The 13,443-nt window shown below is 37.8% G+C and overlaps 1 protein-coding gene across 3 annotated transcripts in view; it reads left to right on the forward strand.

The window, feature by feature from the left end:
- ANKRD12 (ankyrin repeat domain 12) overlaps nt 1-12,846 on the forward strand; it is a 48,100-nt gene extending 35,254 nt beyond the window's left edge. The window contains exons 8-11 of one of the 3 annotated variants that reach the window (XM_082316194.1): nt 6,366-6,464; nt 8,113-8,256; nt 11,167-11,262; nt 11,600-12,845. In XM_082316194.1, coding sequence (XP_082172320.1) covers nt 6,366-6,464; nt 8,113-8,256; nt 11,167-11,262; nt 11,600-11,785 — 525 coding nt within the window. In that variant the 3' untranslated portion in view covers nt 11,786-12,845. Of the gene's footprint in view, nt 1-6,365; nt 6,465-8,112; nt 8,257-11,166; nt 11,263-11,599 lie in introns of all 3 variants that reach the window. The other 2 variants (XM_082316195.1, XM_082316196.1) reach the window with 2 other exon arrangements.
- The last annotated feature ends 597 nt before the right edge of the window (nt 12,847-13,443 follow it).

Raw genomic sequence — 13,443 nt, forward strand, 5'->3', positions numbered from 1 at the left:
GTAAATTTAAAAATTTGTTTACTTCATTCCAGAAGTAGTCATAATCCCCATATAAGCTGTTTCCTCTCATTTTTCCACTATGCCCCCTATGTCTGCCCAAGAGAATTAATACGTGTATCCTCTAATGTTAAGTAAGTTCTCTCTTGTTTGATGGTGACCACAGTTCTTCGAAATTAGTTAATCAGTTATAGTCTGAGGAAAGATGTGGGTAAGATGACCCTTTTATTTGGTCTGTAAGTAAGCTAGGATGTATAGTAAGCTTTGCTACAAGGTACCAGGCTGTCAGCCCTCCCCAGCCTAGAAATCTTTTTCAATAGCCGTTGCAGCTTGTATAATCCATCTTTATCACCGGAAGCAGAGAGATTTTTATTTTTTATAGCAGCTGCTAGTCAAGTACATACTGTTTCCAAGCTACAACTTGCTGATTTGGCATCACACTTCAGTGCTTAATTTGGGATAAGCAGAAAGTGGAGAAGCACAACATGTATTTTTCCCTAGTCTATCTTCTACCTGGGCAATAGAATTCATTTCCCTGTCACAAATGGCAATGTGTGTAGGCACTACAAGAAACGGACGGTTATTGACTTGGTATTAAAGCGTTGCCTCATCCTTCCTTCCTGTCTCTCTTGCTGTGTATAATAGGGACTCTGCAGTTCATGAGAATAAATATAGGTAGTGCAAATTCTTGGGTAACTTATGTTCAGTAAATATCTGAGGTGAATGTGTACTCCCCATTCTCATGGCTTTTAATTGTTGAAAAATAAATAAAAAAAAAACTCTAAAAAATGTGAATAGATGCTTGAAGGATTACAGTTATTGATTTTTATCTCATTTAGAATTCTGAGTTGCTTCCCTACACATACATGTTCTGGTGGTGCTGATGTTTTAAACCATTACTTGTTTTGTCTATGCGTTCATGGTACTGCTAATTTTCTACAGTTGTAGAAAGAACAGCTGAAGCTTTTTACTCCATGCTGGTAGGAGCAAAAGGGAAGGAAGAAAAATGCTGAGAAGCTAGAATAAATTATTAGGAAATTGGTGTTTATTAGGAGTAAAAGTGTAAGAAAGCAGCATGAGTTGTAATCTAACGAGGGAGATATTTTAAGCATTTTAGTTTTGTTTGTCTGAAAAAAACATCTACAGTGCAGCTAAATGCTTTGTTTAATTACTGTCATGGGTAAATACAAATTATGATAAAATTCTTCATGTTTCTTTCCAGAAAAAAGATACCATTTAAAAAATTACCGGTAGTTCAGAATTAACGTCTTTGCAGAGCTTGCTTGTGTATACAATTTAATAATTTTAGTTTGTCACCACTGAAAGTCACATTCATGGTAGTTCCCATTACAAATACCATCAAAAGGAGTATTGTGAAACCAGAGATCATTTCATGCTCAGAAATGAATGTTTGTTTATATATTGCACACATTGTCCAACAACGTGAAAATAAGGCCTATGCCTAGTCTCTCTACAGTTGTGGAATATTAATAACATGTACATGTTGTTATGCATATAATGCTTAATTTAATATGCAACTGTAAAATGACCTCTCTGGGTTTTGGGGTTTTTTTTTTGTTTTTGTTTGGTTTTTTTTAATTTTTTCTTAGCTGGTTCATTAATGATTCTCTGTTAACCTGATTTTTGCCTTATTAGTTTACACAGGCTACGTGAAAGTTGATACTCTTTCTGAAATTATTCCCATATTTTAGATATCACTGTGTGAAGGGCTACATGAAGACAATATATTTAGCTCTGACACTCCGGGACTTGGAATAGTTTGTGTTCTCTGCATTGGAATTTTAATGATGCACTATAGTTTATCTGATGAACTTCAAACATCCTGTAGGTGGGAACCAGGAGATGGTGTGCTTAAGTTTGATTTCCACAGCCTTGTTTATATACTGTAATTTATGGCCTATATCACCCAAGGCTGTAAGGACAGTCACGTATGAATTGTGGCTTCCCTCTCACCAATGCAAATACAAAACATAATACAGGAGACATCAGGTCAGTTCAAAGCAGAAGCAAACAGATCTGAATTTTCTAACAGAGTAAATTTAAGTTGTACTTAGCTATGTTGCCTTTCAGATTGCTACGTCAGTATGTTCTGTGGGGTTCGGTCATCTTTATCTGTACTGCCTCCTGAGAAGAGATAGCAAGATGATTCATTTCCAGCTTGCGATGGCTATCTAGCAGACATGTTTCTCGTAGAAGGGATTCTGTCCAGTCTCTCTGGCATTGCTGTAGAAACTTAAGTGGCAAAAGCTTATTTTAGTGCTGCTACCAGAAACTTGCTTCCTAAATGCATGAAATACTATAGCAATAGAGCGGGCCAGTCGATTTGGGTGGCATCGGCGAGGGGAGATAATAGGGATGTGTGAAAATAATTGCAGAAATTTTGTGTATGTGTGAATCTGAGTTAGCTTAAGTGTTGCTCTTTTTTGTAATGGGCACAAATGAGGATTGAAGGTTTATAGAGTGAAGAGTTGGTGTTCTTGTAGTTGTTATGTAGAATGCAAGGCATGGAAGAAACTTTCTTAATTGATTTTCATGTGTTGGAGATGGTGAGGGTACGTCTTGAACCTTAGCTATCCCCGAACAAACCTGTTCCGATGGCTGCCTTCTAGTGAAGCGGAGCAAAGCGGTGAGGGGCTGAGTTCTGCCCAGCTTTTCTGGGTAGCTTCTCAGACTGGGATTAGAGAACGCCCTCGAAGGCAGGGCTCCGCAGTTTCCCTCTTTTCTGTAGAGAGTCTGGGCCCTTAAACTAGCTTGGTAACTTATTCTGGTTATACAAGGAACTGAGGTCACCTTCTCCTTGTGGCACTCGGTTTCATGCTCTGTTCTTGCAAGTCCAGCATACACGTTCATATTTTCCCTATACGCTTTTTATGGTCTCTCTACTAACCATCTCTTTGACTAGAAGATCCAAGAGGCTCCTCTGGCTGTTCTTGCCTTGAAACCTTTAACTTCAGTTTCCTTTGAGACCAGAAAGTTTACTTCCTCCGTCCAAATCCAGTGCTGGGTCACAAGTTGGGATTTCCAGCAGGTGGAGGGAGATGGTGCTAATCCTGTTTGCAGACGTCAAGAGCGCGAGGCTCGTTCCTCCGGTGTTTCTAAGAGAGGAAAAAATTCCCAATTTCATAAATTAATGTAAACAAATTCAGTACCGTATTTAGCTTTGTTTCGGAAGGCAGTATAGGGCTGACTGGAGTGAAATGTTCATACATTTTGGTTGACAGCCGGCTGAACATGAGGCAGCAGTGTGCTCAGGTGGCCAAGAGGGCCAATGGCACCCGGCTTGTATCAGGGATAGTGTGGCCAGCAGGACCAGGGAGGTGATGGTGCCCCTGTACTCGGTGCTGGTGAGGCCACACCTCGAGTACTGTGTTCAGTTTTGGGCCCCTCACTGCAAGAAGGACATCGAGGTGCTGGAGCGTGTCCAGAGGAGGGCAACGAAGCTGGTGAAGGGTCCAGAGCACAAGTCTTATGAGGAGCGGCTGGGGGGGCTGGGGTTGTTTATAGTTTGGAGAAGAGGAGGCTGAGGGCAGACCTTATTGCTCTCTACAACTACCTGAAAGGAGGTTGTAGCGAGGTGGGGGTCGGTCTCTTCTCCCTAGTAACAAGCGACAGGACGAGAGGAAACGGCCTCAAGCTGCGCCAGGGGAGGTTTAGGTTGGATATTAGGAAAAACTTCTTCACTGAAAGGGCAGTCAGGCATTGGAAGAGGCTGCCCAGGGAAGTGGTTGAGTCTCCATCCCTGGAGGTATTTAAAGAACACATAGATGCCGTGCTCGAGGACATGGTATAGATGGACTTGGCAGTGCTAGGTTAACGGTTGGACTCCATGATCTTAAGGGTCTTTTCCAACCTTGACGATTCTATGATTCATTCAGACAGCGGCACGAATGATCTCCGGGATCACAAAAACCTGTAGCTGCCGCAGAGGCAGCTTTTCGCCCTGCTGGCGCTTAGTGCTCGGGCGGAGCGGCGCCGAGGGCCTCCCTGGGTCCGGCCGCGGCTCGGCCCTCACCCCCGGCGCGGGGGCGGGTGTCCCCCTGCCCGCGGGCCGCCCCCTGCCCGTCCCCAGCGCTCGGGCGCCGCCTGCTGCGCGGGAGGCGGCGGCTGCGGCGGGGGGAGGTGGCCGCCTCCTTGTAGCGGTGGCGGGGGAGCGTCGGTGCGGCCGGCCGGCCAAAGCAGCCATCTAACAGAGCAGTTCCGCGGGCTGAAAAAGACTTCTCATAAAAGCTGCGGTGGCGCAGCAGCTTCACGGACGCGGAGCTCTCTTACACGTTCAAATAAAAAGTCCGCACAGGTTCGCTGCCGAGATAATTAGGTCCTTTCCACTTATTTCATGTGGTATTGATTCTTAATTTTGTTGCAAAAGTAAACGGTCTGTAAATTTAAAGGAGTAACATTTTATAAAAACTTTTGAAATTGTTCAGGTGATATGGATGCTTGCCAGCTCTGAAATTTTTATTTCTGGATAACTTTGCTGCATAAACTCAGAGTATTTATAGACAGATTGTTTATCTTGCTTATTATGCTGTGTGCGTCTCTATTAACAAAAGCACTGAGATTTCTGAGAGCTCTTTTTGGGTTTAGTAAAATTAATTAAATAAAAGCTTGGTGTTGCTACAAACATCTTATTTTATTAAAAGACTATGACAGGACTGTTGTACTGTGCCCTGAATGCAAAGTTTCCAGGCAAAACTAGACTGCAGTATATCTCGGGCTGAACTTAAACATGCTGAAATCCATTATGATTGAGACAGATTATTCCAGTAGGTGTTTGTGAGTTGTTTGGGTTTTGTTTTTTGGGTTTGTTTTGTTTGTTTTGTTGTTGTTGTTGTTGTTGTGTTTGTTTTTAATACCAATGACTTATACAAAACGGCATATGCCCTAAACGTTACTCGCTGGTTTGGGAGCCAAGCCATTTTCATTGAGAGAAGTGAAGTCGTATCTTCCGTAGCAGTTTGGAATGTGAAGGACTTGAATGTCATTTTATACCAAATAATAACTTAAGGAATGAACTGCAATTAGTTATTCAAGATGTTCTCTAATTCCAAAGACACTGGCTAACTTCCAGTTGGGGAAAAATTGTCCTGAAATAATTTTCCAAGGTAACAATAATGGAGTAATTTTTGGCAGATAAATCGCTTTGTTACTGGAGCGTCCAGGTGCACCGTTGATACTAGTAACGCAATGTGTCCATATTTCCATAATGGATTTATTATTTCTTGACAGTTACAGGATTCATATTATTGAATGGAATTATTTATGTCTATGTGTTTGTGTTAGGTACAAGGTAGAGTATAATACCTGTAGGGTATGTATTTCAGCTGTGGTTTCTGAGTATCAGTGGTAGTAAACAGTATTTTATTTAGTTTTGATGAGTCTTTCCAAAGCGGTATCAATGCTCTTACATCTAGCAGTTGTTAAAAACCATGCTGAACTGTCAGACAGAATTTGCATAAAGAAAAGTAAACTTTGGGTGGAGCCTTAAAACTCCCAAGATGTTTATTAGTTACTTCTCAAGAAACATCTGATTTCTGCAGTTGCCATGAGGGCTCCAGGTGCCTTTTCAGTGTTTGTCATACAGCTCAGTCAGGACGGTAATAGCAGTTGTTTACTGTAATTGACTAAAAATGCAAAATGTTTAGAGTCTAGCCAATCAATAACAGTGCTGATAGCTCATTCAAGTCTATTTGAGGTTTTTACTATTATTTTTAGGCATAAGCTTTTAAAAAAAAAAACAACGTATTTCAATAACTGACAGGAGGAAACACTTTTCCAAGCCACTGCCTGGGGCTCTAGTGTATTTTTTGCGCTTGCCTGCGTTCTGCATGATTGTAAGATTAGGAATATGGTTGGTTATCTTTTATGCCATATAAAATGCCAGTGACGCTGTACAGGTACATCGACTTATTTTTTTTTAGCAATATTTTTCTTTTTCTTACTTTCCTCTTGTATTTGGCTAGGCAGTTTTTAACTTCTCAAAATGAACAGTTGTGCTTTAAAGAGTCCTTAAAATTGAAAGCAAGTTGTATTTTTACTATCTACCAATGTATAGCCTGTTTAAAGAACAGCTATGGCATGCTGACAATGACTGGTTAAAAGCACTAAACAGTTTGAAATGCCATTTCAGTACGGTTTATTAACTTCATGGTAAAGAATCCTTAAAACCTTTTATTGCAAATGGATTGAAGTCACATAATTAATGGAATGTACAAAATTCCCATTTTCCCTAAAAAATACCTTGCTTATGGGTTTGTTTGTTTGTTTAATAACTGCTCAAATCATACAGGCCATGTTAAACATATGTTCAATACATATTCACTGTACTATTTATAAAACTTTTTCCACAGATTACACCACCTCCCTCACTGTCGGACCCACTTAAGGAACTATTTAAACAACAGGAGGTTGTAAGGATGAAACTACGTTTACAGCACAGTATTGAAAGGGTGAGACTGAAGTATCTTTTTTTTTTTTTTTTATTTCCCAACTTTCAGCTTTAGGGTTTTTTCTTTTTCAATGGATAGACTGTATTTTGCTCAATTTAACAATGCTTTAGAAGTAATCTGCCTTCTATCCAAATTTATGAATTGGAGAAACTTGTAAATACAAAAAAAATGTTTTGGACAGCTGTTAGCAGAATACTTAAGTCAGTAAGATAGCAGTTTTTTCCTGTTAATTGCTCTAAGATGTGGCCCGCATTTTTCCCAGGGGCAGTGGGAGTGGGAAGAAAGCTGCAGACTCTAGTTTTGAAAGCTAATAATCGTTGTAGACTTCAGAACCAAATTGGCTGAGTTAAAAGAATTGAAGCAAGAGTAAAGTCTGTATTGGTAGAAGACACATGTGGCTCTAAGACTAAAACATCATTTGCAATATTCTGCTTGCAAAAACTGCCTAAAATTATAACTACATCTGTAGGCTTAACTGAATTTGAACACAGAAATTGAGAAAATATTCCTGGTTTAAGAGTATTCTTTATTTTTAGGTTGCCCAAACCTTTTTCCTTGGCAGCCTAGATTAAGATATCTTGTCAGTATTGTGAGCCAGATTGCTTGTGGACACAGGCAGGACCCCCTTTCTCATGAGGAATGTGTCTTAAGGGTTTCCACACATTTATACCAGCAGCTGGCTCATTAAAACCCGATGTGGTAGTTTTTTGATTATGTTGATTTCAATGCGGCTTAACAAACCAGTTGAGGGAGGGGTTTTACTTGAATTCAGTATTTCAGTGTAAAGCTAGGTATAAAATAACAAGCACAAAGAACGCAAACATGGTTCAAGTTCTGACTGAAAAGAAATTAGTTGTAACCAAAGGAAGATGCTGCTTTTTCTGTTTTCCAAGCTTTTTATAATCCACCTTCTTTTCTTTTGATAAAAATTAGAGCCATTATGTTGCAGAACAATAAACACACACGTGCATTCTTTCATGTCTTATAAAACTCTGCATATTTTTAGTTATTTTGCTCTAATAAACTGTTCTTCAAATCAAATCCACTTTATACAACTATCAGTCAAGTTTGGCCAAGTGAGCTATATTTTTCTTGTCTCAGTTCAGGAAGGAATCTTTGTCCAGCTACGGATTTATGGAGTTTCTGCATGTTGTTTAAAGAAAAAATAAATAAATGTAAAAAATTAAACATTATTTAAGTTATCCTGCAGATTATATTTCTTCTTCAGTTTGCTTGGCCATTGTGCCTGGCATGACAAGCATGTGACAAAAATCTTAATACAGTCAAGACCCACAAACCTATATCCCAACCATGTGCTTCCTCATACCTTTCATCTTCTTCATTAGCTAGAACTTGCCTCAGTAGCACTAAGTGGAAAATCTGGGCATGACATTCAGCCAACAGTGGTAGTGAGGGAGAAGGTGTTTTCAGTTCTGACATTCAGGGAACACTTTTTGCATCATTAAATTGAAATTTTGGATTTGATTAGATGAACAACCGCTCGTCCCTCCACCAGCCCATTTCTCACACTGTTCAAAAGTGTATGCCCTAAAAAGAAATGTTTAAATGAATGGACATTTTTAGGAATCAAACTGAAATGCTTAATTTACCAAATGTATATTTATATGTTGATATCTTATTCAATTAGGAAAAGCTTATTGTTTCTAACGAACAAGAAGTTCTACGTGTTCATTACCGAGCAGCAAGAACGCTAGCTAATCAAACACTACCGTTCAGTGCCTGTACTGTTCTGCTGGATGCCGAGGTTTATAATGTGCCTCTGGATGCTCAGGTAAAGAGATGTATTTCAGAATTTAAGACAAAAAGGTCTTTCTAGCCTGACTCAAAAGGAGTGTTTGGAGATAATTCTATATTCCCATACTGAAAATGTCATTGATTTGTCTGGAATTAAGATTTTGCACATTATAGATTGTTCCTTTGATTAGGCCCCATTTGGGTGTACATTATCAAGAGGATATGGGTATATGTACGCTGGTTTTCTCTTTTGTACCATGTCTGGTTTTCTTTCACCTCCAGAAATTAATGAGAACATTACTCTGCTGGTTTTTATGAAATCAAATTTCAATCAGAACATATTTTGAAAGCTCACAAATATAGCTTAAACAACAACAAAATTATCAGAATAGAAGATCATTTTTGTCACTAGTGCAGAGAATCAGAATGCAATAGTGTGTGAAGTGATGAGATTGGTTCATGAAATTTGGAAATACTTTGTGGAGATATTCACATAATACTTTTCTCCTCTCTGTAAGGCAGTCATTAGAATTGTTCCATAAAAACCAGATGACCAACAGTGAAATGTTGAACGCTGCCAGATGAAATTATTTTTTTCAAAATCACCTCAAGCTCCATATTATTTACATGCGCCATGTTATTTACATGTTCGATGTTGGTATTTAGCTCCTGATTAAAACCTAAAATGAACAGTATACTTTATAATCTGCATCCCTTTTATGGAGTACCGCTCAGAGGCTTCCTGCAGCCATATCTCTAAGAGAATATAATTTTATGGTGTCAGTATTTTGTGAACAGGTCTGCTAACTAACAAAAATGGAAACAGCATTCAGAACCTGTTTCAGTGACTGTGAGGAGCACAATAATGCAAGGAAGAAATTTGATGTTACAGATATAATAAAAGTGTTGATGTATTGGATGTTGGGCATTTTAAAATGAAATGCCTACTTCCAACATATGTGGAATTCTACTTTAGACCTGCAGCCCCTTATAGAATTATTACAACTTCCCCTATTTCCTCAGTGTGTTATTACATTTTTTTTCCCATCTTTAAAGAACTAGAGCTATGCACAATGAGGTGATTCAGCAGGAGACAGCAGTTTTATGGAGACTGTATTGTTCTCCCATTTTAAGCTTTATACCCACAAATTTTTAAATCATCATTTCCTTAGTAAATCTAACTGATAGGACAAAAATGAGCTTTTTTTTCCTCTTCTGTTAACAGTCCAAGTATCATCATGGTTAGTTCTGAAGTTCAGAATGTCCTTTGCTTTTTTTCTGCCCCAATTTAGAGGCCTTGAGCTTCTTGGAAATTTGAGATGCATCTGAGTTATGCATATAACTGCATTTTTATAGTTAACATTTTACAATTGATTTTAAATGAGCTGATTCTATGTTTGAATTCTGTGAAACACAAGGAATCTTTATGGGGGGAGAAGATGTTGTGGGTTACCCTCCCCCCCCAAGTAGTACAGCTTTTTTGACCATCTATATAATGACAATAGTAGTAGTAAAATGCCTCTCCTTCCTCCTCACTACCTCAACAGCTTTATGTTTCAGTCTGTGGTAATCTTTCTTAGAAAATGATAATACTGCACATAATGTTCAACAAAGTATTAAATATATTTTTTATTATAATTGAAATCAATGTTTTAAACTGCCAACTTGATGCTTTGATTTAAATTTGCTTCATGGGAAGAATGTAGATGCGTAAGAAACCATTCTCTTGTAATGCATTCTGCCGCTTCGCTGTTACCCCACTAGCAACTCTCAAGTTTGTTCCACAATGAAGAAATGTTTCTGATGAAATTTTTCTTGTATTTGAGCAAATAGCTGGGCAAGGTTTGTAAGCAAAGATCTCGTTTATTTTGCAGAAAATGACCACCTCAGAAACGGTTTTGTGGGATTTCTGAGTCTTTGGAGGCTTGCCTTTACGGTCGTGCATATTGGGCAGACCTTGAGAATCACACTTAGCGGTCGTATGGGCCAAACCAGAGATAGGGGAGGGAAAAGGCCCAGTTTCTGGCGAACAGACTGTTAGCTGGTCACGGCTCACCTAAAGGCCTACAGTTCAGGTTTACAAGATCAGTGGTGTTGAAGGCTCTTTCTAGAACCAACTTGTTGAGCTGTCCTCGATATCTGAAATCTCAGCTGTTTTACAGAGATTTCAGTCTTTGCAGGTTTTTTTCTTGTTCTTGTCCATTGCTACAGTGTACAAACTCCTGCAGTGTCTTTTTTCCTAAAAAAGTGACAGCAGCAGCTTCTATTTAGTGATTATTATTTAAATGTTAAATTGGCATAGTCTGGCTTTAGGACCATCTGTAGAGTATCTAGTTTCTCACGATGGGCAGATGTGACATTCCAGATTCTTATTAAATAGTTTTTGGGGGTTTTTTAATTGTTTCATTGAGCAGGACATTAAGACATGTCTGCTCACTTTTTTTAATCTCCTTTTGGAGATTTTGGTGGTAAAAATATTTTTTTTTTATTATAATTACTTTTGAATACTTGTGTAGCCAGTTAAGTCAGGCTGCTTAAGTTTTCCTTTATTAATGTTTTTTGCTTTCCTGAGGGAATATTCATTTAATTTGTTACTGAATTTTAAAGAGAACAAAGAGATAGCAATTTTGTGGAAGGATCTGCCTTGTACTGATTAAGACTTCAAGGCATAAATCTTTAAGCCTCCTACTCTAAATTTCAAAAATAGAGTACAGTAAATAGCTTGAGGGAATCTGAAAATACCCATTTTTAGTGAGCAGCTGGCTCACAGTGAAAGTGGTGGTCAACATATATGTTCATATATACCTTGATACTTTGACTCAGAGTTTATTTTTCCGTCTGAAGCATTGTTTATGAAGGTCCCACAAAGCAGGTTTTATGTTTTAAAGTATGTTTAAGACTGAATCATCAAATAACCTACAGTTTGAATAATTTTTTTTTTTTGCAGACTGATGACAGCAAAACATCAGTGAGGGATCGATTTAATGCAAGACAGTTTATGTCATGGTTACAGGACGTTGACGATAAGTTTGACAAATTAAAGGTACACTTCTTTGTCTTTCCACTTTAAAAAAAAAAAAAAAAAAAGAACAAAACCTCTAATGTCACTACGAAGGTGAGATGAATAAATAGTAGATTTGTATGCAATACTGTAGGCTATCATAGAGGTTTTAAGGGCAACATAAAGGAGGGTCTAGCAGTATAAAAAACTAACCTTTGTTGCTATATAGCTTAACGGAATAATCTGCAGATTTCTAAATACATAGTGGGGAAATTACTTACTACCACCAGAGAGGCTCCTAGATATTTTTTTCTATTTTCAAACTTGTTGCAATATTTTTTCAAACATTGAAATAACTTCTTTCTCAATTTTAAAATAGACGTGCCTTTTGATGAGGCAGCAGCATGAAGCAGCAGCTTTAAATGCAGTGCAGAGACTGGAGTGGCAGCTTAAACTACAAGAACTTGATCCTGCTACATACAAATCTATCAGCATTTATGAAATTCAGGAGTTTTACGTTCCTCTTGTTGATGTTAATGATGACTTTGAATTGACGCCAATATGACAACTAGCATCTTCTGGCTCACCCTTTCCCTTGGGCAACTAGAAACTGAGGTGCAGTGATACACAAAGGTATTTTTCTTTTAAGACAGAGCACTTAATTCTGTGGAATACTACCTTTCTCAATCATTCAGGTGTTCCTTCAGAGAAGTGTGGCACGGGCTCTCGCTCAAACACAGAAGATGGATGCTAATCTTAAAGTCAGTTTCCCAGTAAATGCCATTATCTGTATTTTAAAATTGCCTATAGCTTTAGCGCTTATTGCTGAAAAAGATGACGAAACGTGGTGAGTTAACAGCGCTGGAAGCTGTTAATAACTAAAACAGCCACCAAAAAACAAATGATACTTAAAATCTGCTATAAAGCTTTGTATTATGAAACTTCAGTAACAGCTGAACTCCCACAGAAAAATGATGAAAAAGCCTGTGGAAGAAAATGTAAGACTTGGAGGAAAATAGTCTATTAATCTTATTATATTTTGTAAATTACTGTACAGTTTTCTTTTTGGAAAAAGATGTAATATTGTCTTCATTTTTAAATAATTTATTTTATACATATTGTGCAAATGTAAATAGTCTTGTAATTAATGTTCAAACCTGTATAAAATAGATATTTTAACTGTAAAACTGTTTTTGTCTAATGTTTTATTGGACCAAAGTTGTAGTTTTTATTAAGTGTAGTGTGTTCCTGGTTGGCAGTTCTTTTTTGTATGGCATGTGTTTGATTTAGCTGCTTGTTTCATCACCATAACTGTAAAAGAATTGAAACTGAACTGTATTGCATGCTTCACAGAACTCTTTACTCCTTTACTTCAGTAACTGATACCTAAACAATTGTAATACTTACAAAATCATATTTCATATTAGTCTGCTGTTGTAATGCCATACCTATGACTTACTATACTGAAAATATTTTTGTGTAAAACAAAAAAAACCTTTTGCTCTTATATGGTGGTCTCGTAATAGAGCCTATTTTTTCCAACAAAATGCCTTTGAATGAAAATTCTTAAATTGTATATTGTCTATTTTAATATTAATCTATGGAAGGATATGTAAATAGTTGTAAATATAATGTTTAATAAATTTTATTGGTCATGTTATTAGTTGGCAATTCTTAATATTATAACACTTGCTATATCAAATCTTAGCATTCCTGAAATACCTTAAGGAGGCTCAATGAAACTAAAAAAAAAAAAAAAAAATTCCCGTGTTGTGAAATTTAACGCTTTCTTATTCTTCCTACTGTTAATGAGCAGACAGTTAATTATTTATTAGTAGGAGGTTACAGATATTCATGAAAAAGATTTGTTACCCTCCAGTCCGTAAATTATTCAAGAACGCTTGGGATCTCATGTCTGTGAAATTACTTCTGAAAGAAATGGGGCTTAGGCACGAGACCTGGTTACCCGGAAAAGAGATTTAAAGTACTTGGTTTGAACTGATTTTTAATTACTAGGTGAACTACTCCAGAGGGCTTATTCCTTCTGCTTGCATGAGCGCCCAGGGTACCTTTCTTGCGATGGAGAACCAACGGGCATTGAAGAAGAGACTGTACGGGCAGCAGGCTCCTTCCCCTGTGCGCATCACTGCTAGTTCCAATCAAGAATAAAGTCATAGTAACTCAAGCATAGTAAAACCAATTAATAGGTAGTTCCTGCCCCGT

The sequence above is a fragment of the Platalea leucorodia genome, assembly GCF_965183815.1.
Source record: "Platalea leucorodia genome assembly, chromosome: 1".
In the NCBI taxonomy this organism is placed as follows: domain Eukaryota; kingdom Metazoa; phylum Chordata; class Aves; order Pelecaniformes; family Threskiornithidae; genus Platalea; species Platalea leucorodia.